General features: G+C 54.6%; 1 protein-coding gene across 9 annotated transcripts in view; it reads left to right on the top strand.

Annotated features, from left to right (window-relative positions):
* Nucleotides 1-22,332, top strand: part of LOC129213424 (ankyrin repeat and fibronectin type-III domain-containing protein 1-like) — a 249,906-nt gene that overhangs the window by 21,092 nt on the left and 206,482 nt on the right. For 2 of the 9 annotated variants that reach the window (XM_054843417.1, XM_054843412.1), the window contains exon 1: nucleotides 20,987-21,216. The exons of 3 other annotated variants lie outside the window; for them this stretch is intronic. In XM_054843417.1, coding sequence (XP_054699392.1) covers nucleotides 21,005-21,216 — 212 coding nt within the window. In that variant the 5' untranslated portion in view covers nucleotides 20,987-21,004. Of the gene's footprint in view, nucleotides 1-3,312; nucleotides 3,618-10,077; nucleotides 10,208-20,985; nucleotides 21,217-22,332 lie in introns of those variants that run through there. 4 more of the 9 variants (XM_054843418.1, XM_054843420.1, XM_054843414.1 and 1 more) reach the window with 4 other exon arrangements.

Here is a 22,332-nt window from a genome sequence, read left to right as displayed (position 1 = left end):
TCCCCCTGCCTGCCCCTGGCTGCTGGCAGCTGCTGGGAGCCGTGGCGGTGCTGATAGCTCTGGCAAGTTTGTGCTGTTGATTTTGCCTCTAATGCCAACATCAGGAAGCACACTGAAAATATATTAAGATGGTGACTGGAGGAAAGCCAAAGCCTTTCCGTGGCTCCTGCCGGAGTTGCTCCCACCAGAGTGCTAAAGGTGTGAAGTGTCCCTCTGTGCCTGCATCGTCTCCAGGCTACAAGTTGGACTGAGATAGGCACTGACGAGCGTTCCCTGGGTTCCCAGGGGATATGCCTTGAGTAAATCAATCCATACGCCTGTGAAATTGTAATTGCACAACTTAACCATGCATTGCAGCTTATCCTGGTACAACTGCAGGATAAGAGTGTTGTAAAAGTTTACAGCTGTAATAAACAGGTCCTCCTGTAAGGACAGTGTTCTTCTTTCACACTGCTGCTGGTCAGTTTTGAACTGGGATGTTAAAAATCGTGGGCTTTCTGTAGCAAAGGTTACAGTCTGCTTTAAAGCTCCTGGTTAACAACATCTCTGCTCCTGCCAGCTCTTAGCCTGGCCCTGGCTGCTAGCGCATCCCGTCCGGGCTGGCAGCGTTCCCAGCAGCACAGGAACAGCCAGGTCACGTCCCTGTGTCAGTCCCCCCGTGCCACGGCTGCTGTTTGGTTTGGCCCCGGCTCTGTGCCCAGCATCGCTTCCCAGGCTCTGGGATTTCTGCAGCGAACGCGTGCGCTGTGCTGGGGATGAGCAAAGGTGAAAGCTGGCTGTCTGGGTGCCTCTGGGCACGCGGGGCTTGTGGCTTGCCTGGATCTCACCCTCTGCTCGGCCCTGGATGGGTCCTGGAGCTCTCCCTGCTGCAGGGGAGGATGCTGGATGCTCGTTAGTCAAACAGCCTGCTGTCCTCTTGCCTACAAATTTCATTGGTGTGGCTTGGCTTTCTGGCTCATAGGTGAAGTAATGAGCAGCAAAGCTATTTTCTCTCTTTTGGTATGTGTAGAGTTGCTTCATGGATTTGATTGTCGCTTTTTTGTGCAGTGTGAAATGATGACAGGTCACCAGGGCTGATGTGCAGCCTCCAGAGCTGCTGAAAGAGGGAGTGGTTGGGTGGCTGAGGAAAATGAGCCATCCTGCGTTAGACCCAGCTGTTAGGGTAGAAAAATGCTGAAAGAGACTGGAGGGGGAGCTTGCACATCGCTTAGTCCTCCCTCCGTGATAGAGCGGGTTATCTGTAGCAGCAGGGATGGTGATGGAGAGCCCGGCTGCAGCCCCGGGGCAGGGAGAGAGAACGGTGCCAGCCTGGGCTGGGGGAGGCAGTGGCTTGCTCCCCCCGGAGCCCCCAAAGTCACTGCCTGACACAAGCATGCACATACACGATGTTGTTTAACAGTTATTTTTTTCATGCTTCAGTCCTCGTGAACTGGTATGTCTGCAGCTGTAGAGTCCTGCTGGGCTTTTGAGGGGGCTGAGCTGTGTTTGGAGAGGGGAGGCTCCCCGTCCCCCAGCTGTGCTGAGCCCCGGGAGCGTTGTGCAGCGCCCTGTTTGCTCTGAAGACTGCGTCCAGTGTCGGGTCAGTGCTCGGGGTGGGGGGGCGGACACGGGACCCCAAGCGAACACATTGTGTGTAACTTGGTAGCCAGGAAGTGAGTGGTTTGGGAGTTAATGGCGTTTTTATCAGCAGGCTTTGCTGTGTGTGTTCACAGGCTGGCTTACTGCACGGGGCTGTGTCGATTGACTTGCCCAGTCCTGGTTATTGCACTTCGTTACTCTCTGGGGGTAATTGGGCCCTGGGGAGGATGTTTGCCATGAAGGGCCCTTTTCCTTTGCTATTTTTTCTTCTTTTTTTTTTCTTGGAGCTGGGGTTCTGTCAAGCCCATTATCTTTTAATGGATTCATCGGATGCAAGGTGGAGGGCAGGGGCACGTATCACGCAGCAGCGTGCAGCTGGAGCACGTAGCTGGGGACGTCCCTGTTGCCGAAGGCGGCTGGCAGCCGTGGCCCTGTTGTGTCTCCTCCTGTCCCTCCGAGCTGCCCCTTGCCTTTGGGAAGGACAACTCCTGCCTCCCTGAGCCTGGCTGCTCCCAGGACAAGCCCTTCCCTGGGGGTGAGGCATCCTTAGCAGCCTGACGAAATGTCCCACGGTGCTTTCCTTGGGAAGTGGGTTAGGAGTGCTCAGATGGGGAAAACAACTATCTTTTTTCCTTATACTCTTCCAGCTCCAAAACTCCACACTAAAGAAACAGTGTTAATAAGGGTGTAGGGGAAAAGCTTTGCTCTGGGTAGTGAGGCTGGTCCCTGCAGGATTTTGCGTAGATAAGCAACTTTATAAAATCAGGGAAGACACCTGAAGCTTTGGGCTATTAGTGCTGGATTTATTCCTAGCGCAGGTACAAAAAAAAAAGGTAATTGTGTTGCGTCTCATTACCCTGCCGTTTTGTACAGCAGCTCCATGGTAAAGGAAGAGCCTGAACAAACAACTGGCAAAGCAGTAAGATGCTTAGATTATGGCAGCTGCCTGGTGAGGAAGTTTGTGCTTGCTTTTAATCAGCGATGGTGGTGGTGTGGGGCCGTCGGGGCTCAAGCTTGGCCTCATCAGCCAGCTAACGCTGCCTGCCGCTGGGCTTGTCAGGAAGCAAGATTTGGAAGCAAAAAAGTGGGAGATTATATGTATATACACGCGTATTTAAAAAAGTAAGATCAAGATATGCATTTTATCTGTTAAAAAGGCGACTGCCCCGGCTTTCCTCATGCTTCAGTGCTTTAAGGGAGTGATGTGGCTTAGACAGAGGTTTCCTGGGCTTTGGGCAATGGCCCTCCTCTCTGACCTGCAGCAGAGGGGAGAGGATGTCAGCCTGGCGCAGGTGGGAACCCGGAGCAGGTAGTCCTCACCACGGGCACCTCGGCAGCAGTGGGTGGAGGGGAGGGAGGGCAGCCCTCCTTGCCTGCTGCTCCGTGGGACACCCACCGCTGCTTCGGGACTGTGCTGGCCTTGGGAAGCTCCCAGAGGTTTGGGAAGAGGTCCTGCAACTTGTTCCTACCAGAGAAATCTCTCTGACACTGCAGAATTACAAACAAAGAGCTCTTCTTCAGTGTTTACTCTTATTTTTAGAAAACAATAAGTGAGTGGATCGAGCCACAGGCGGAAATGGTGTCTCTGAAGTTCAGGCTCCCCCTCCGCCCTCGTCAGGAAGCGCATGCTGCACGTGCGCCCGGCTGGGATGTTTGTAGACAAAGAGTTTCTTGATGCTTTTTTTCCTCCCCCCTACAGTTCCCTTGCCCATAGGCAAAGAGGATTTGCTTGCTGACATGCTGGAGTCTCGCACGGAGCCGGGCGCTGTGCGCTGGGGGAGCACAGCTGCGCCAGGCTGCTTCTGTTAGCAGCCATTTGCCTTGGCTGGGGGGAGAGCTTCCCGATTTTTCTGTTTGCTTGGGGAATTAAATCATCGCTGACGTGGTGCTGGTGGTGATGAGAACAGGGGGCTGAGGTGACTTGCGTGTCCCTCCATCAGGCCATCCTTCCTCTGCGCGACCGACTTGGACGGAGCTTGCGCTTCCCGGCTCTGCCACAGCCTGGCTTGGTGGCCTGCGGGTCCCCCAGCGCAGAATGAGTACGTAGCTCTGTTTCTTTTGCTCCTTTGCCAGGTGCCTCTTGGGGTGTCAGGGTGTCCCTGGTGAGCTGCAGGGCGCAGCATGTTGCAGCAATGGGTGTTCGTGTGTGGCTCGTTTGTGCCTGCTCTGGCCAGAAGTCGCTGCCTGCCACTGAGATGCTCCTTTTCTCCTTTCCCCAAAAAGAGACGCCGTAAGAGACCAAGCTGAAAACTAAGGTGTGTTCTGGTTGTGCTGGCAAATGGGGATGTGGTTGGACCCCGGTTTGTGGTTGTTGGGCAGACAGCCCCGCTGGTTCCGCCAGGACCACATGCTCCATTGGTGAGCTGTGCTCTGCCCCGGAACATCCAGCTTCCTGGGTGCCTTGTTTGGGGCTGCGTGAGTTACTGCGCTTGCTTTCCTTGGGGGTTGTAGTTTTCTCCATGTCTGTGGTGTCTCTTCTGTTTCTGTGGCAAAGGAACCTGATCTGAAGTAAACTCCAGGCTGTGGGCACGTCTGCAGCGCCAAATGCTGTAATGACGGGCAGATGCCCCTTGCCGCAGCCACGATCGAGCACAGGGGCTGGGTCCTGCCATGGTGCTGGGGACAGGGCTGTTGCCAGGGCTGTGACTAGGAAGTGGACAGAGAGAATTTGTGTTGTGCACAGAACAGCATGCAAAGGCTCTTTCATACAGTCCGTGACTGTTGTAGCGTGGCACGGTCCCAGCTCTGCCGTGGTCCCGTCCCCCTGCAGATCTCCAGCTGAGCTCTGCAGCCGCTGGAGCCAGCGGTCGAAAGCAGAGGGCTCTCTGCCTTTGTGAGGGGGAGGTGGGCATGGCGCTGGGAAGGAAATGGCAGAGCTGCTGCTATTTTGGGGAGGTGGTGGTGCAGCGCAAGCCCGCCTGCATCTGCCTGGGGTGTGACTGACAGCGCAGCTCCCCATCCTTCCAGGCTGCTGGGTGCCTGGGGTGGCCTGCTCCATCCCTGCCCTGTGCAACTGTATCTTCTTTTTAACGAGTTTCCTCCCATCACATCCAGTTTGCAGGGAAGGGACTAGCTTGTTCCTGAGCGCTTGCCAGTCCCAATAGAGTGGGTGTTTTGCACGGGCTTTGTGTGGCTAGCCCAGCTCCTGCTGGGTGGTGGGATGGGGAGACTGGAGGAGAGCAGGGCTGTGTCCTCCCGGCCACGGCAGGGTGGGAGGGTGGCTGGCCGCCTTTGCCTGCTGCAGACCCTGGCTATCGGCTCCTGCCTCTGAGCCCCCCCATATGACTCTGTCTCCAAGGGACGTGGGGTTAATTCCTCCTCTTGGAGGCTGGCTCGGGATCCCCTGTTGTGCCATGTCCAGTGCTGCCTGCTCCGTTCCTGGGGACTGTAACCCATAGTGGACCAGCACCTTTCTCAAACCAAAGCACCCTTTGATCTTACCCTGGGGAGCAAAGCTCAGCCTAAGGGGAAAAAGTGCTTTAAAGGGTGCATTGCTGTCTGGCTGATGTCTTGCCTTTCTGCTGTGGGTATCGAGGGGGATGCTGTGTTGTACAGTCCTGTGGGTAGTTCTGTGTCCCCCCTACGGACAAGTGCATCTCTGCTCCCTCTCTAGCTGGGAGGACTTTAACTGGCAGCAGTCCTTATCTGCCAGATCCCCACCTTGAGCTGGCCTGTGGCTATGGTAGGAGTTTACGGCATTGCTCTTAATCCGTGTGAGGTGTTCACCTGAACGTTTCTCCTTATTTTGCTTTCATCCCTGTCTTTCTCAGCTGCCTGCTGTTGGAAAGGGTGAGGGGGTGCGATAGCTTGGGCAGCCCCTTCAAGGACTGCAGGGCTGTGCAGTGCGTGGGACATCAGTGCTGTCCCTGCCCAGGGACACGGGGCTGCTCCTCTGGCTCGGTTAGCATGGGGATGGGGTTTCCCCTCGTGCCCGATGTGGTGCGAAGCTGTCCCTTCTTACGTGGCATCCATGTGCTTGCACCAGCAAAGGGGTGGCTGAAGGGGGAGCAGAGAGAGCTTGGCTGGCCGACTGCTGGGGATGGAAAGTCCTGCCCTGTGGCAGCTCCTGCCACCTGGTCTGGGGCAGGCTGGCTGCAGAGGTTGGCATGGCTATTTCTTCCTCCTCCGGTTTGCGAGTCGGCGTGCAAATGCCCTAGCAGTGAATGCCTGACTCTTGTTTCCATCTCATTAAGGTGCTGATTTGGTGGCACATGCTAAGGGCACAAAACTCTTTCAGTGACTATGAATTAAAAGCAAGAGCAGACAAACAAAACCAACCCAAGCTCCCAGAAACTCCTGAATGGTCTGTATTTGTTCTTGGCAAAAGGGGATTTTCTTTCCTTTTCTTTGAAGGAACCTCCTGAAGCTGTTTATTTCCGCACTCTTCTTGGCTGTGACCATTTTATGCAAAGAAGTCAAAATCATTAATGTAAAAATCAGCGGTTGCCAGGCCAGCAATCCTCACTCTGCAAGTATTGCACAAGATTTGGCAAAAAATGTAATGACTTGAAGCTGTACGAGCTAAACTCTCTTTTGAGAACAGTGTGAATGTTTCTGTGAGGGGTCCTGTGTGGGCTGCTGGGTGGATTTGCATCTCTGGCCATTGGTGCTAATGTCCTGGTGTATGAAATAAATCCCCTTCTGGGAAGCAGCTGTTGCAAGACCATGGGACCAAACCTGCAATGAGTGTCCTTTCGGTCCTGTGCACGTCTGGAGTGTTTTACCTTGTCCGATCAAACAATTCCCCAGGTCCTGCGGCAAAGTTGGGAAAGCGGAAAGAGCAACCCAGGTTTTGTCGTACTGGAGTTTTGCTGCTGTTTGGCTCCTTCCTGCAGTGACAGTGCACTGGCAGCAAAAGGGAGCCTTTTCCAAGGTCTGGTTGTGCTCAAGCACCTTCTCTGTGGAGGGGAAAAGCCAGAGGCCCTCAGGAGTCAGAAGTGTGAGGGCTCATAGCTCCATGGATGCACCCTCCTCCAGCTTGTGGAGGAAGAGGAGGGTTATCTATTGGCCCCGGGGACTGCGGCAGCTCACCAGGCTGCTCCTGGATGAGTTCCTGAGAGTAAACCCGTGGCCAGAAGTGCTGAAACATGCTCTTAGCAAAACGAGAAGCAGCATTCAACCACGAGATCCTTCTGGGTCTTGGCCGTAAAGGGCAAAGGAGCGTTTTCTTTCCATTCAGTGAGAATTTCAATTGCATTGTCCTGGTGGTGAAGGAGATGTGTTGCTGAATTAAAACTTTAAAAGCTTTGCATGGACTGGGGAGGAGGGCTGGCAACCTCTCCTTCCAGCCCCTGGGTAATGGGTGCCACAGTTCCCTTTCCACAGCCACACGTGGGTTTTGAAGCGTTGAGCACCCCCAGAAGCCCGATATGTCGATATGGTGCCAGGTCCTCGCACCGTAGCGGTGAGCTGTGTTAGCATGTGTGCGGCAGTTAGAAGGGTTCTGCTCTCAGATGGGCTCTTCTTGGGGGTGACAGGACAGAGGTCACGGGCATCAGCTGAAACATAGGGAATTGCAGTTAAACACCAAAAATGCTTTTTTACTGTGAGGATGTTTGAGCACTGGACTAGGCTGCCCAGGGAGATTGCGGAGTGTCCGGCCTTGGAGATACCTCCGAACTGGAGCAGAACCCCATCCTGGGCAGCCTGCTGTAGCTGGTCCTGCTTGAGCAGGGGGTTGGACTGCATGATCTCCAGAGGTCCCTGCCACTCTCAGCCATACCGTGATTGTCATTCCTGAAATCCTAGATGAAGCTGGTTCCTCTGGCTGCCACCATTTAAGGAACATCTCCAGCCGTATCTGCTCTTCTTTGCTTTTTGCTCCTCAGCCATTGCCTGAGGTGGGCAGGAGATGAAATGGGGCTATACCAGCTCAGCAGCCCAGGTCCTGTGTGTGCTTTAGCTGATGCATGGGGCAGAGGTGGTGGTGTGATAGGAGACCTTCCTCTTCATGGTGAGGCGGTGGCCGGACAAAGCTCTGTCTGGAGGAGCCTGCGATGGGAAGGGACTGTTGTGGGGTGCCCAGTTCCCCTAGGGCTGTCCTCTGTGTACAGCAAAGCTGGCTGTCAGAGCAGCAGAGAGGGGAGAGCAGAGCAGCTGGGAGAGAAGTGATGAGCAACCTCCTCTGGTTCTGGTCAGGATGCCCTGAGTGGCACTGGGAGTTACATGTGTAGGCTCATCCCATTTACGCACCCTTTTTCCTACATTTTCCCTTTTTGATTCCCTCTGTAATCTGCTTCACTTGAGTATGCAGAAGTTTTCTTCCAGACTTTCCTTTTTGTTAAAAATTTCCTGCTTCCCCTGTGCCTCTCAAGCCTGAGGATGCTCCTGCTTTGCTTTAGCCGGGAAGAGCATCCCTTGGCCGAGAGGTGTTAGTTTAGAAAGCAAGGGGAGAAAACAGTTTTGTAATTAAATGCCCAACCCTGTCCTGCATTCTGGATGTTAATCATAGCACTGCTGTGCTGTGAGGATGACCGTGAGGGGCACACATGACATTTTTTTCCTTTTGTAGGTCATTTTAAGGTAAATCAAAGAGCTGCTCTGCAGGCTTGGCTTTCCAGTACCTAATTTGTCCAAGTGATTCTTAACATTGGGTAATGAGCTGGAAGATTTGTCCAGTGCTTGAGGGCAAACCCCATTAGCTGTGTCATAAATAAAATTTCCCTGGCATCTTTCTCAGTGTCAGACACAGCGATTAGAGCCTTAACTACTTGGCTGAGGTTGCTGTATCCAAGTCACGAGCAGAAAAATATTTCTAGCTGGAACTGGGGTTTTCAAACTTCTATCTGACAATGGTTCTGGATTTTGGAGGATTTTCTAAGGGTAAGTAATTTTTGGCCAGATGTTTTCTGCTGCTTTAGCAGCTGCAGCTGGAAGAAGAGCAAGGGAAAGCAGTTCCCTTGGTTGTGTGTGTTAATACAAATTCAGAGCGTAGTCCTGGCTTGGTGAGAGCAGGTTTCCTGATTAGCAGGTGTGACTGAGGATGCCGTTCAAATTTCTTTTGCATCAGTGTCCAGCTCTAGTGAAGCAAAATAATGATGTGCTTTTCCCCCAACAAATTTGCCTTGAATATAAATGCTGAAGCAGAAAGCAGTTACACACTGGAGACTGAATTCAGGCAGATACTTGTCTGAATTTCAGTGATGCTGAAGACTGGCAGCGACCTTTTTCTGTTCTATCACAGGGTAAATCTGCAACAGCCAGCTTAGAGATATGCACATGAGGGTTTGGAGGCTAAAAGCAAAGGCGCTCCGAGCTGATACAGACGAAAATGGAGCAGTGTTGTGATATGGCAGAAAAAGCACTGAGATGCCCCTCTTTAGCGGTGGAGTTTTCCTTCTATTATCCCTAATGAAGAAGACTTTATGCTAAAGCTTTCCCTCCTGATAGCTTTTTGCACTTCCCTGTCCTCCCTGGTTTTTGCTCTCAGCACGGTTGTGGACAGCAGCGGCGAGCATCCTCCCAGACCCACTGGGCTCATGGCCTGCGTCGTGGGAGGGGTTGGGGGCTGTGCAGCACGAGGGGCTCGTGGCTCCCCCAGGGCTCGCGTGTGCCGTGGGCCCTGGTTAGCTCTTCCCCTTGGAAAGCAAAGGCTTCACCCAACGACATTGTCTGCAGATGGTCTTACCCCTTTTATTCCTTTTCTGTCCCATTTCCATGTTCTTCTCTGTAGTGGCAAGCTAGCCCAGAGCAGGAGAGCCTGCACGTGTGGTGGGGGTTGGTTTTTTTCCCTGCAGGGTGACTCATCCGCACCACTTCCCCGCTCCTGGTGGAGGGTTTCTCTTTCCCCAGCAGTTCATACTTCTGTCTTGGCTGCTGGATGGGGCATCTCATCTCTCCTACCATACCCAGTTGCAGGCTAACGAGAATACATCCGTGTAATAATAAATGAACATCAGCATGGTAGCGAGTAAATGCGTTGGGCGTTCTTGCCAAGCCATGCATATTTACTGAGGTCAGGACGAAACACTAATATATTTTGGCTGTTAGTGCCAAACAGAGGGGAGGAAGTATATATGAAAGTAAAAGCCCATAGTTCTTCTCGCACATCTACTTTTTACTGCCGAATAAGAAATTAATGTAATCCATTAGCTAATGTAATCCATTATCAATCCAGTGACTGATAATCATCTAGAAAGAGGACAGCACATCTCGGTTTAATGTCAGAGGTACCAAGCAAACGAAGGAAGGTTTGCATCCTCACCGTGAGCGTTCTCTTACACCAGCGTACCCAGGCTCGTGGCTGCTGAGATCCCTTAAACTGAGCTTACTGCTCAGGCCTGTGGGATGGGATGAGCCATCCTGGGTGGGACTGTGCTGGACCAGATCACTTGGCGGTTCTTGGCCCCGTTTGGGTGGGAAGCACGTCTCCTCTGGGCACGTGGCTGTCCCCCTCTGAGGGGCTCAGGGCGTTTCTCGCCTCTCGGTTACGTGCTGATGGCGTGCTGGGCTCTGTCCGTCTCACTAACGGGCAGGGTCTCATCTCTCTCTCCCTTCCAGCGGCGCAGGGTGGCTAGCGATGGTGGAGCGCGGAGGTCTGCATCGAGGTGCAGGATCTCTCGGCTGCAGGGAGACGGGGAGGAGCTGCTGCGGACCTTGAGGCGAGGGGCGGGATGGACCTTGTCAAAGGGTGAGTCGGGGCTGTGCCACACTCCCTGTCTTTCGCTGACCGATGGTTGGTAGGGGAAGAGGTGTGCTGGGGTTTGGGGAAGCCGAGCCGATGTCTGGCCCTCCAACGTAAGCATTTGGTGTGCACAATACCCTCGTTTCATTTTCATAGTGCAAACCAGACCTGTGCCTCACCATGCAGATGAGCAATAAATGCCATGACTGAGGGCTCGCAGCGTTTTCCTGAGTTTCACCACTTGCATACAGCCTGACAAATACCTACCGGTACCGCAGCGGAGCGCCGCACTCGCGTGTTGTGGGGGGAGCTGTGGGGAGTGCTGGGCCAGTGTTTTATTTTTGAGTTGGAGTAATGCAATGTGAACTAGCTATGACTGAGGAAGGTGTGAATGGCGGGGTTCGTACCAGTAGTGAAAACCTGGTACGTACAGTCAAACCTGAGAGTTTCACTGCAGCAGTGGTTAAATATGTATATTTAATGTCAGTCCATTGTGTTAGCTTTCCAGAGTGAGTGCTGTGTAAAGAAAAAAAATCTTTCCGATTCCCTTTATATTTGGTCTTGTTTTTCCCATTAAGTTGCAGGAGGATTTGCCTTTTCAGGGAGGTTCCCCTGGGAAGTGTGTGCTGGGCTGGGCTGTCCTGGCTGCGCAGAAGCCGTCAGTGGCCACTACCGAGTGCTTCCCACCTTTAAGATCCATGCTGAGATCACTTGAGGGTGACCGCACGGGCATGGAGGTAAACACAGTGCACGTGCTGGTCTGTGCCGCGGGCACTAGCGAGGAAAGGCAGCCGCCAGCTCGCTGCAGGCAGGAGGGCTGCTCTCCTCCTGGAGCTGAGAGGGGAGGAAATGGGAGAAAACCTGTTGTCCTTGGGGGTTTGTTTTACTGCATATGGAAATCATTGCTGGCAGGGAAGTGAAGTTCAAGCACTGGGAAGGGATAGGATGGGCCAGATCTGAGGGCAGAAGTGAAGACCCTGCTTGGCTTACCCCTGGGAAGGAATGCTTTTGAGCCCTTAGTGCTCTGCTGGTCTGGGGGCAAGAGAAAAAACATGAGTGATAAATGGATTTAAGCTGGGATGGGTCAAACATCTCTTGGCTCCATCTTCCTGTTGCTCTGAGTGTGCGTTCATGGACTGGTGCTGTGCGCTGAAGGCCCTTGCATCAGGGAATATCTGCAGTGGGACGCCCAGCTCCTCACGAGTGGGGCAGGCAAGAGAAAAAGGGAGCATTGGAGACTTCTGCTCTGGATTAGAAACCTCCAAGTGAAAAGCAGCCAAAGCACAGCCTCCAGTCGATGAGCTATCTAGTCTTTTCCCCAAAGCTAACTTTGCCTTTGCAGATACAAAGGCTGGTTTGTCTCCCCCGCCTTGGCAGAGCTCACCATCGGCTAACGTTGTCTTTGTCTGCTGCAGGCTCACGGAGCCGCAGATGGGCTGGGGCGAGCAGCCTCTCAATGCCGGGATTGTTTGTTGCCACCCCCACCTCGCTCCGGGGGACAGGCAGGGTGTACTTGCCGTGCCACCCCGCCACCTTGCTGCTACCTCGGGCTGCGCCAGGTCCCCAGCACCCCTGTGAGCCAGGCTATGCCCCTGTGGCACAGACCTGCTGTGCTGAGTCCAGTCCTGCTGCCGGCTGTCCCCGATGGTCCCCTTGCTCCCGTGGGGAGCTCTCTTCTGGGTGTCCACCGTCTCGGGGGGATAGGAGGATTCATCTGAAGGGCATCTGGTCCTGGCTGGCTGGAGATGCACTCGCCTCAGCCCATGCCATGTGCACTTCAGCCATGTGGGTGAGAGAATGGGGTGCTGGATATCCCCACTTTGGTGTTCTTGCCATGGGACAGAGGGATGGAGCCCCTCGGGGGAGTGCGTAGCCCACCACGTAGAGGGACTGACCCTCTGCGCTGGTCCCTAACTCCCTGCCCTCCTCTGGGCTCCATTTGTCCACATCTGTCTTAAAGGGCAGAAGGAGAAGTTGGAAAAAACAACCTGTGAGCAGCGAAGGGACGAGGGGGGAGCGTTGGAGCCGGGACGGGAGCCTGGTGGTGGATGCGGTAACTGTGGGTAGCCTGTTCTCCGAATGCAGGTATGGACTGCAGGGTGCCTGGCAGGTTAAACTGAAGGAAGAAATAAGGTGCTGTGCTGTTAGGGAGAGCTGCTGAGCAGGCTGCCTGCGGAGGACACTGTTACTGGTGCAAGAAGAGGTCACACAAATCAGTGGAGCAGGAGGTGGGTGCGGCATGGGCTGCTTCCCTTGCCTGGTTCCTGCCACCCTCCCTCTTTGGGTCTGCTGGTGAACACCTTGGGGCTGCCCAGAGCTTACACTAATGGTGGTCAAGGTTGTTTTAACGTGCGTGAGTGAAGGAGAGAACGTGTTTCTGTGGGTTCCCTCCACCCCAGGCTCTTGGCAGGAGTCTGGTCCCTCTGCGTTTCCTCCCTGTGCCTCATCCCAGCTGCCTGGGGATGGCTGGGTGGTCTGGCAGGTGTCCCTGGAGTCCTCTGCCCCCTCTTCCATGCTCCTGCACTGGAACTTCTAGCTGAAGTCTTTCACCAAGAGGTGGGAAACTGCAAGCGCTGCCCCGTCTGATTCCCCACATGGTCCCCCTCCTTTGCAGATGCGAGTGGGAGGAGAGGAGGGCAGCACGGCAGGGAAGAGCAGGAGACTGGGGCTGCTGCGGGGGGGGGTCCCTGTGGGACCGTGGATTGGGTCCCTGTGGTGTGTGGGGTGGGCACCTCAGGGTGAGGGCAGTGCGGCACTGCTGCTCGCCCAGCATCGCACCACCCCGGCACCCCCAGGAGCAGGGTGCGCTGCCGGTACCCCCCTCACCTGTGCTGCTCAACCCTCCCACCCTGTCCTGACGCCTGGTACCCTCCTTGCACCCCAGCTCTGTGGGTGCCTCTTCCCACAGTCCCAGATCTCTTTGGGTGGCCAAATACCTATATCTATCTCAGGGAAGATCCATCTTCTTAAACAATTACTTTTACAAGGGTTGTCTCCTGGGGGGGACAGATGCAGTGCTTTTCGAGCATCAGATACAGCTTCTCCCAAAGGCAGCGACTGTCACCCAGCGCCTTGCGGTAGCTGCTGCCGTCTCTTGGCAGGGCACCGCAACTGGAAACCTGCCTGCCCCTTGCGCTGTCGGGCACAGCAATAGATGGTACGCCATCATGGAGTGCTGCTCTTGCTTGCTGGTGCTGTGAAATGTGGCGCTCCTGAGGCTTTTCCTGCACGCTTCATCCCTGGGTTACAGCTTTGGGAAGTGTGGGGGGGAAACCCCTCTGCAGAAGACGGCGGTTAAGACATCAAAGGCATTGAAGCGGGAGGGACATAACAAATATAACTGTTGTAAGGTGCTTTCTTCTCTGCTTTGGAAAATGAACGATGTGAGATGGAGAGAGATGCTTTGCACAAAGATTTGCTCTTTGGCGATGTCAGAAGGCAGCTGTGGTGTCAGCCCTCGTCAGGATGACAAGGTGTGATTCTTATCCGCGCTCTGGCTTCTGAGGTGCTGGGCGAGGCAGAGCAGGGTGCTGATCCCTTGGAAATGAACAGGAGACGCAGCCCCTAAGGCTCTTTTTTCTTTCCTTCCCCAGCTCTCCTTGTAGTTGTGACCTAGAAACTCCTCGCTCCATTTGCTGAGTTGGCTTAGTTTAAAGACTTGACTAATTTCTGGAGTATTAATTATTCAGTGGGTGTGGGGAGGGAGGGTCACGTCAGCTCCTGACTGCAGGCAAGCCGGGCGCTGCTGGCCCAGGGTGCCCGACTGGAGGACGGTGCTGGCCCTTCCCCAGGGACCCCTGCCACAGTGCTCACCCTGGGGGGCACACCCCCTGTGCAGGTGCCTGGCGGGGAGCACAGCGTGTTGTATTGCTTGTGTTGCTGTGGTCCTCTCACTCTGTTTAAGCAGGAAACCAAATTCTGGCCTTGTGGTCTTCAGTGACATGTTTTCAGCTTGTGCTTTGCCCCTGGAAGTCCTTGTGACTGTCCCCAAGGCCCCGTGTCGGCCACACTATCGTTCAGCCTTGCCGCTTGGGGTGGGCACCTCCACCTCAGCCAGGGACTGCGCAGAGGGGCTTGGCTTCGGGGGTCTCCGGAGTCCCCCAAAGAAGGGCTGTCAGCAGCAGATCTGCAGAGATCTGGCGATAGTGCCGGGGCTTGGGGGACCCTCGGCCTCTGTCCCTGCGGGTGGGACGCTGCTGGCCCTCCCTGCAGCTGCGTCCCACTTGCTGGCCTGTCCGGGGCCGCTTTGGAGGGAGCGTGTAACAAGTTGCAGTTTGGGTAGTGCTTACTCCTTTACAGCCACGCTGCTGTGCTCAGGATGAGTCCTCAGATGTGCAGTGACAGCAACTATTTTTCAGGTTGCAAATACCTACGTGCCCTGGAGAGCGTATAAAGGGATATATTCCCTTGATCTCCGCAGGCTCTTGAAAGCGGATTCCCTGTTTAACAGCAAAGTAAGGGCAGGTTGGCAGTGTCTTTCCTTCACGTGCTCCTCTGCTTTCCCTACGCTTCTTTTGGGAGGAAGCGTGGTTAAGAGGCTGTCAGCAGCAGCGCGAGTATGTCAGACAGCGCAGTCTGTGTTTTGGACCCAAGCTGCATCGCTGCGGGTTTACTCGGGTGCTTTGCCCTTCGCTGCAGGAGGAAGATGGGGGAGCAACTGCAGCCTTTGCCATAAAGTGCAGCTCTGCCATAAGCACCTGGAGCGACCGCGTGTTCCTCAGGAGAGCGCGTACGCAGAGTCATCTTGCCGCTGTGTGCTCCTCTGCGGAAGGGGTTTTGGCAGGAGGCAGCGTTTGTCCTCGGCACCTTCGTACCAGGAGGAGCCTGGGTCACCGTCGGAGGTCTGTAAACCCGCTTTTCAGAAGGCAGTACCTGAAACTCTTTTTTTTGTTTCCCTGACCTGTTGCGAACTGGCGGGTTGCTGGTAGTGACTGTAATGCTTTTTGCTTGTGTTTTGGCAGAATTATTGCAGTAAACAGTAAATGATTTCATTAATAACCTGCAAATAGCTGCTCACCAGCTGAGCCGTGGGATCTGTCTGTGCACTCACTCCTAGACTGAAGGGAGCTGCCAAAAAGCGCCAGTGCTCAAGCTGACATGTTTAGCTAATAAATACCGTGGGCAGAGCAGAAGCTTGCCAGCCTGCAGTGACCCGGCTGCTGAAGCTCGCTCCCAAAATTGGCCGTTTTCGCGGGGCGCGGGGGCAGAACGCCGCACAGTGGGGCAGGCACCGTGGCGTTGGAGAGGGTGTTTCTCTACTGGAGCCACGGCTGGTGCCCTGTAGCAGAAAAGCACGGGAGATGAGGAGTGCTCTGCCCGCAGCACCCCCCTGTGAGCTCTGCAGGTGCCGGGCGGAGAAACCAGGGGATGTTGGTAAGCAAGTGGTGTCACCCCACTCCAGCTCAAGCGCAGTGCCACGCGGTCTGTCCGTGTCTCCTGCACAAACTGTGAGAGTTGGCGTTTCAAACTGAGTTGCCTCCTCAGGCAGTCACAGGCATCTCTGTTTTCCAACTTTTCTTGCCAATGGAGTTTGGAAATCTGTGGGCATCCTTGCTTTGATCAGAGCAACTATGAATTTTAGTTTTTATTTCCTCCTGTAAGTCTACCTTCATCTGGGTCCTGCGGGAGTTTCGACACAGGCTCCTGAGCCATGAGAGGTTTAAAGGGGGTGAGGAAGGGTTGAGAGAGTACGAGGGGCTCAGCTTTACCCTGCAATGGGAAGCTGGGGAGATGTGGAGTGGGGCAGTGGGGGGAAATGAGTGAAGGACGGTCCATGAAGCAGGGCCCTGCTGGTGCAACACCTCTGTCGTAGGGCAGCATGCAGGACTGTCAGGGAAACTCTTTTGATTTAATGCACGATTGCGTGTACCTCATAATGCCTGTGCCAGGCTGTGTTCATGGAATTGAGCCCAGCCCGGTAGCAGACCACGGGGACTGACACCGCAGAGAGGCGCCTGGCTGCACGGGAAGTTCCCAGGGCCAGGCTGATGCTCTTGAACAACCTTTCCAGGGAGCAAAGCACCATGGCAGTGAAGGTATTGGGGCAAATTGCTTCAAGCAGCTTCTTCGAAGTACATGCAGTATGTGGGAAGCAAACCCCAGCGAAGAGGTTCACTGCAGCGGGGTGTTACCCCATGTGTGTCCGTGCTTGCCGGGGTAGGACGGGAGAGCTCCGTGGAGACGTGCTGGTTGCCTGCCCTGCAGATTTGTGAAGGCACCTGGATCTCTGCGGTGTGGAGGCTGCGTAGCATCCAAAACTATGGGTTGCCTTGGAAAGGAGTGGGAATGGGCAGCTGTGAGTCCAGAGAGCCGTGCAGCAGTGCCAGGCATGCAGGCGGCTGCCCTTCTGTGGCTGATGCTGTGGGTTACGCTCAGGACCTGGGAACTCTCTGTGCATCTGTGGTCCGCGCTGAATGAGTTCAGGGGTCTCAGCTCAGGTTCCCTGGGAATATTATCTCCAGGTGCACCTTGCTGCACGGATGGTTTTGCTATACAGAAGGGCTCTGCGGATACCAATCTGAGCTCTGCTGTGCGAGCTCTTTCCCTGCATCTGTTTCCTTTGGTCAAGTCTGATGTTTTACTGGTCAGGCTCCATGGTCGTGAAGCTGCTGAACACTTGGAGGGACTGTCAGAGCAGAATTTAATACGGCCAGCGCTGCTGTCTGCAGCACAATGCTGCAGCTTAGAAAGAGGCACTTGCTACACCCTGAATAATGCTGTATTAAACCCTGGTTATCCCCCCAAAGTAATAAGATGCTTTAGCACGTGGTGTTCCTGCTGCTCTGACAGCCTGTGCTCCTCCGGTCTCATGGCCCTGGGTGAGGAAGCCGGGGATAATTCCTGTTTGTGTATCAGGAGAAACACTAGCTAATAATCTGGATTCTCAAAGTGCCAAGGTGCTGCCACCCCGGGTGGGGTTGGCATGTCCTTCGCTCTTTTCCGGAAAGCAAGTCCCTGTGAGGTGTTGGTCTCCTGCTCCTGGCCCGGGGCTGTTTGCCCCCTTCCAGCAGCCCAGCGAGCTCCTGGGTGCCTGTGGGAAGCGGTGAGCGATCGCTGCTGAGTGTTGGCTTACTTCTTCCCTTGGAAGCAGGGACTGTCTTGCCCTCTGCAGGCACGGTACGGCTGGGTCTGCACATTTGCTTTACTGCTAATAGAGCTGCTGCTTTACCCATTGGTTTCTCTATCCAGAAAGGGCTCACGAGAGCAACTGCAGCTTTCCCTTTGCTCTACAGAGCCTATTTAGTTTGCACGTATTGCTGCAATGATTGCTAGATTTCATCAGATGAGAGGCGCATCTTTCTTAATAGCCCGTGTAATTTCTTCCAGAGGGACACATTGCATTAAATCTTTAATCCACCAAGCTGCTAAGGGAGCACGCTCAGACTCCGTGCATTTACCATTGATCTCTTACACAGCCCTCGTGCTACCCCGGAGGCTTTACCCTTTGGAGTAGCTGGAGCTGGCGCGGTCAGAGCCTTTGGAGGCGAGCTGGGGTGGCAAAGGGCTGCGTTGCTCCTCTGCTTTCTCTGTGTACTTCACTGTAATGCCACATCCATTGTGTGCCAGGGAAGGCAGGTTCCTCTCTGTGCTGCGCGTACTTGGGTGACATCAGCTGGGGCTCGTGCAGCGTGAAATAAACCGCGTAGGAACGGAAATGTGGCGTCACAGGACTGCTGCGAGCATCCCTGTTCTGGCAGGTCACTTCTGCCTTTGATTTCTTTTCTTCCCATCCTCAAAAATCCCTGCTTGCTCCACTTTCTTAAGAGTTTCAGGGTTGCTGACTGTCATTTTGGATAGCTTTTTTTATAAAAAGGCCTTTTGAAAATCAGCTGGTGTGTTGCTGAGCCTGATGCTGCCTGCACTGCTCCCTGGGCAGAGCCCAGCCGCGCTGGGGCGAGGGAGGGAGGGAGCTGCGCTGGTCCAGCTCACGCTGCGCCATCCTGCTTCTGCTGAACTGGCTCTTACGTTGCCTTCTGCTGCATCCCTTTGCTTTCTCTGACCTTTTCTTCTTTCCCCTCCCCTGCTTTCTGTCCTCGCAGCCCTCTCTGCGAGGCGGGAGTAATGTGGAAGGAGAGCCTCGTTCATTTTTCATGCTCAACCACCAGTGCAGCTGTTGACTGTGCTGGCAATTGCCTTTGATATACATTTACAGAGACAGTGACCTGTAAAAGAGTAAATCAAAGACTTGAAGGGAGTGCCTGGGGTGTACCTTAATGTGGTATAATCTCCCCTTCTGTTCCTCTGCAAATAGTAGGCAGATAACAAAGACACATCTGCAGAGAGTAGGCAGAGTTCAGCCACGGGATGCAGGTTACCTGAGAAGGGGGGGTTGAGGGTGGCTGGGACATCTCCAGACTTGGGAGGCTGGAAGAAGGTATGTTAACTTGTAGAGCTTTGCTCCTGTAGCTGTAGTTCTGCATGAGGCCTGTCTGTTGAAGAAGATGATGATTTGCATCTTTGTTTTATTTATTTTTAACTTTTTTATTTTCATGTTATCTACCTTTATTTGCATTGTGGTGTCTTGAAAAGGTCTTAGTTCTCAGCATCCCTGGGTGCTTGTGTGGCTGGGCTCCTGGGATGCCAGGACGTAGTCTGGGGCCAGAAGAGCCCTGTCCCTCATCCTGCTCTAGGGCTGAACTCTCTGCCCACTTCTCCAGGTGATTCGGAGACATTCGGGCCATGACCAAATCTCACAAGCAGTGGTACCCATTGTAGATCAGCCCCACCCATGGTGCTGGGTACAGACATCGACACTCCAGCCCTCTGGGCTGATGAAGTGACTGCAATGTGAAAGCTGCTCAAATTGCCAGAGCTGCCCCATTATCGGTTAATCTTATTCCTGAGCCCTGTGGGGCTGCTTGTGCTGTTACAAGTGCATCCATCCATGAGGCTTTCACGGGTCTGGCTTCTCTGATCGCAGCTCACATCTCCATGTATCGTGGCCAACGTTGGCCTGCCAGCAGATGTGTGCACTGAAAACGTGGCCTATTTGATGTCTGTGATACTTCCCACCTTCGCTGCTCGTTTTAAATTTTTCCTGCTCCACGCGCTAGGTGCAGAGGGACCTTTTAAAATGTGTTTTCCTGGATGTAAGGATGTTACCTGATCTCTTTAGTTTTTCTTTCTTCCCAAAAGCACATGTGGAGTGCCTGCTCTGCGTCCCTGGGGGTGGCAGGAGAGATGCCAAGCTGTTTGCAGCGCACTGGGGAGGATGTGGGTTGCGCTGACTTGGTGACTGTCCCTCCTGCGGGGCGAGAGGACCCTTCCCTGGGGCATCACTCCTGCTGCAGTGGGCACCAGGAGGGTGGCCTCGCTCAGCGGCATTCCTGCTCTGTCACCTCATAGGCTGCAAGCACCAAGCAAAAAAACCCACTCTTGGCCACTGGTGGGGCTGGAGAGGTCAGCCCTGTTTGTCGCCAGATCTCGCGGCGAAGCCAGCAAGGAGGCCCAGGGCACGGCTTGCCGTGTACCACTGCAGTGCCTGGTCCTGCGCGGCCCCCGTAGCAGAGAAGAGCACGTGTTTCACTGCAGGCGGAGGAAAAACTTGGCTTTATTTGGAAAATGAATGGCTGGAAAGACACATCTGAGTTGGGAACACCACCCAGCTTGGGCAGAGCCGGGGGATGTTAGAGTGAAAAAGTACCAGATTGCTTCTTGCGGCTTGAATGCTGCAGAGCAGCACGGGGTGGCTGTGGCCATCGTGGGCGCTGGTTGCCCACGCGGTGCGACCTCCCTCCGTGCTCTGCAGCAGCTAATGCAAAGAAACCCCAGAGGTTTGCTGAGCGTCCCGAAACTGCTGCGCTGGGCGTCCTGTGGGGATGCTGCCTGGACCCGGGCCGAGGGCAGAGCTGTGGGTGGGACCAGTGGAGATGAGCCGTGTGGGGCCGTGCTGTGCTAGGGAGACCCATCAACTCTTGCTTTTCAACTGTGCCTGCCCAGGTTCAGTTCTTGCTTTGTCTGTGTTGGCAAAGGGCTGTCGCGTTCAGACTCCGGGTGCTTTAGGAAGACTCTGAAGAGAATGATGAAGGCTCCTGGTTTCGGTGGGGTTGTGACTGTGTTTTCCAGAATTTCTTTTGGGGGTTTTGAGTGAGGGGTTTTCCCTGCATGCCTCAGGCACCAGCTGCCATGCTTGTGGATAGCAGGTTGGGGGCTCACGGAGGCGCTTGCTCTTGCCATTGGAAGCAGGGGCTGAGGTGGGTTTGAGGATCTGACAGTGGATGTGACCATGGTGTGACCAAAGGGTTGGTCCAGAGTGCAGAGAGCTGCTGCCAGCGAGCTGGGGACCCAAGCAGAGGCATTTAGCACAGGGACAGCATGGAGTAAGATGCAATCTTCCTCTTTTCCTTCTTTTTCTTGTTTTCTTCTTTTCCTGATGAGGCGTAATGCTGGGGAAACCTCTCCTGTGCCTCCGGAGCAGGGGCAACCTGTCACGCAGACGGGGAGCAGCCTTTTGTGAGGGGAGCTGCTGGGGCCTGGGCCAACTACGCAGCACAGAAGTAGCCCAAGAGATCTCCTTGAGCCCCTCCTGGGAGGGAAAGCAGCACCTCGAGTTTTGCCTCCAGGCCTGTGGGAGGGGTGATATCCTGATTTTAATCATTTGGGGATTGCACAATGCTGAGCTGCACCACTGAGCTCTGCCTGCCTCCGGCAGCGTGGCGGCGATGACGTCCGAGGCAATTCCCCGTGGCCGAGGGACTGGTCTTTGCCCCAGTTAGTTCATCCGCAGTTCTGCGATGTCTGAGGTCGGGGGACTTGGACCTCAGAATGAAGCAGGGAGCTCGGGTTTGCTGTTGTGCTGTCGTGATGCTCCCTGTGACTCCCACCTATTGCTTTCGCAAGCATCGGGCGATGAGAGATCCTGCGGTCCTGCCCAGGGTGAAGCAGACACACCACTTGGGGCTCGTCAGTGTTTGGGAGGCCGTGACGCAGCTCGCAGACCTGCCGGAGGTGCTGGCAGAGGCTTCCTGGCCGCTGCCGGTTGCTGCATGGGAAGGAGAAGCTGCTCAACCCCGCAGGTAATGTGCTGCCGTGTCCTGCCCCGTGCGCTGAGAAACATGGCAGAGGTGTGACGGTGCTGGTGGTGCCTCTGCTCGTGCAGAGCTGCGCATCGTGGCTGAGATAAGGCTCACAGAAATGTGATGAACAAACCTCTCCGTGGTGTATTTCAAGCTCTTGTGCCCTCTTTGGGTGTTAAGGGTTGGGCTGCTTTGTGTTTTAGCTTAAGACGACCTGTGCACGTGTAGGTTGATGCGCAGCATTAGTACGCGCAGGAGATGTACAAAGTGGCCTGTTCTGTCGGACACCCTTATGATGCTGGTTTTTAGATATTTGACGAGAAGAACCGTTGAGCTCAGTGCCTTGTGCTCCACTGTCTCCTCTCCCATGGTGGCTGGCAACTGGTGAAGGAGTTTCAATTTCCAAATTGCTTTATCCTTTAAGTGAGAGGTGCGTTGCCTGGCTATTGGTTGTTTCCCAGCGGAGCACGTGCTGTGAGTTACTTTTACCACGCTGACGTCATGGGGTTGGAGGGTTGGGGGCTTTGCCCCTGTGAAGTGTGGCTGCAGCACTGGGCCTCCTTCCTCCATGCCGCAGGCAACGTGCCCTGCTCTCTGGGTTCCCCCTGTGCTACCCCTCTGTTGAAGCACAGCTTGACAGACCCCAGTGAGGTGCTGGTAAAGGGTGTTGCTTTACACCCTTTTTAGGGGAGGGTGTTGAATTATAGTAGAAATCCAGGAGATCCTTGACCCTGACTGGCAGCAACACCCTTGGCTCAACCCTGTGGCCAATTAGCACTTAAATGTTTGGGTTTTTTTAACGTGCTTCGTTATCCAGTTGTCTTGGACGTGCCGTAGTTATGCTGCCTTTCCTCGTGGGTCCAGGCTCTGGCAGGATCCTAGGACGCTTTGCAAGGGCTGGCGCGTTGCTCCCCCACAGCTCGTCGGGGCACAGCTTCACGTCCTGCATCATCTGGTGGGTGCTGGGGAAAGGTCCGGGCCCCCACGCCCCTGGACTGAGCCACCTCCCGCTGCTGCCCTCGCGTCAGGTCCAGCAGTTACGTGGCCCTGGGATGACTCAGCTCACTCCATTACTGAGTGCCGAGGCAGTGTGGGTGGACTGGGTTGTTTTTTGGT

Source organism: Grus americana, chromosome 15, assembly GCF_028858705.1.
Source record: "Grus americana isolate bGruAme1 chromosome 15, bGruAme1.mat, whole genome shotgun sequence".
NCBI lineage: Eukaryota > Metazoa > Chordata > Aves > Gruiformes > Gruidae > Grus > Grus americana.
The sequence above is the reverse complement of the archived record's forward strand: the minus strand, read 5'-3'. Positions and strand labels throughout refer to the sequence as shown.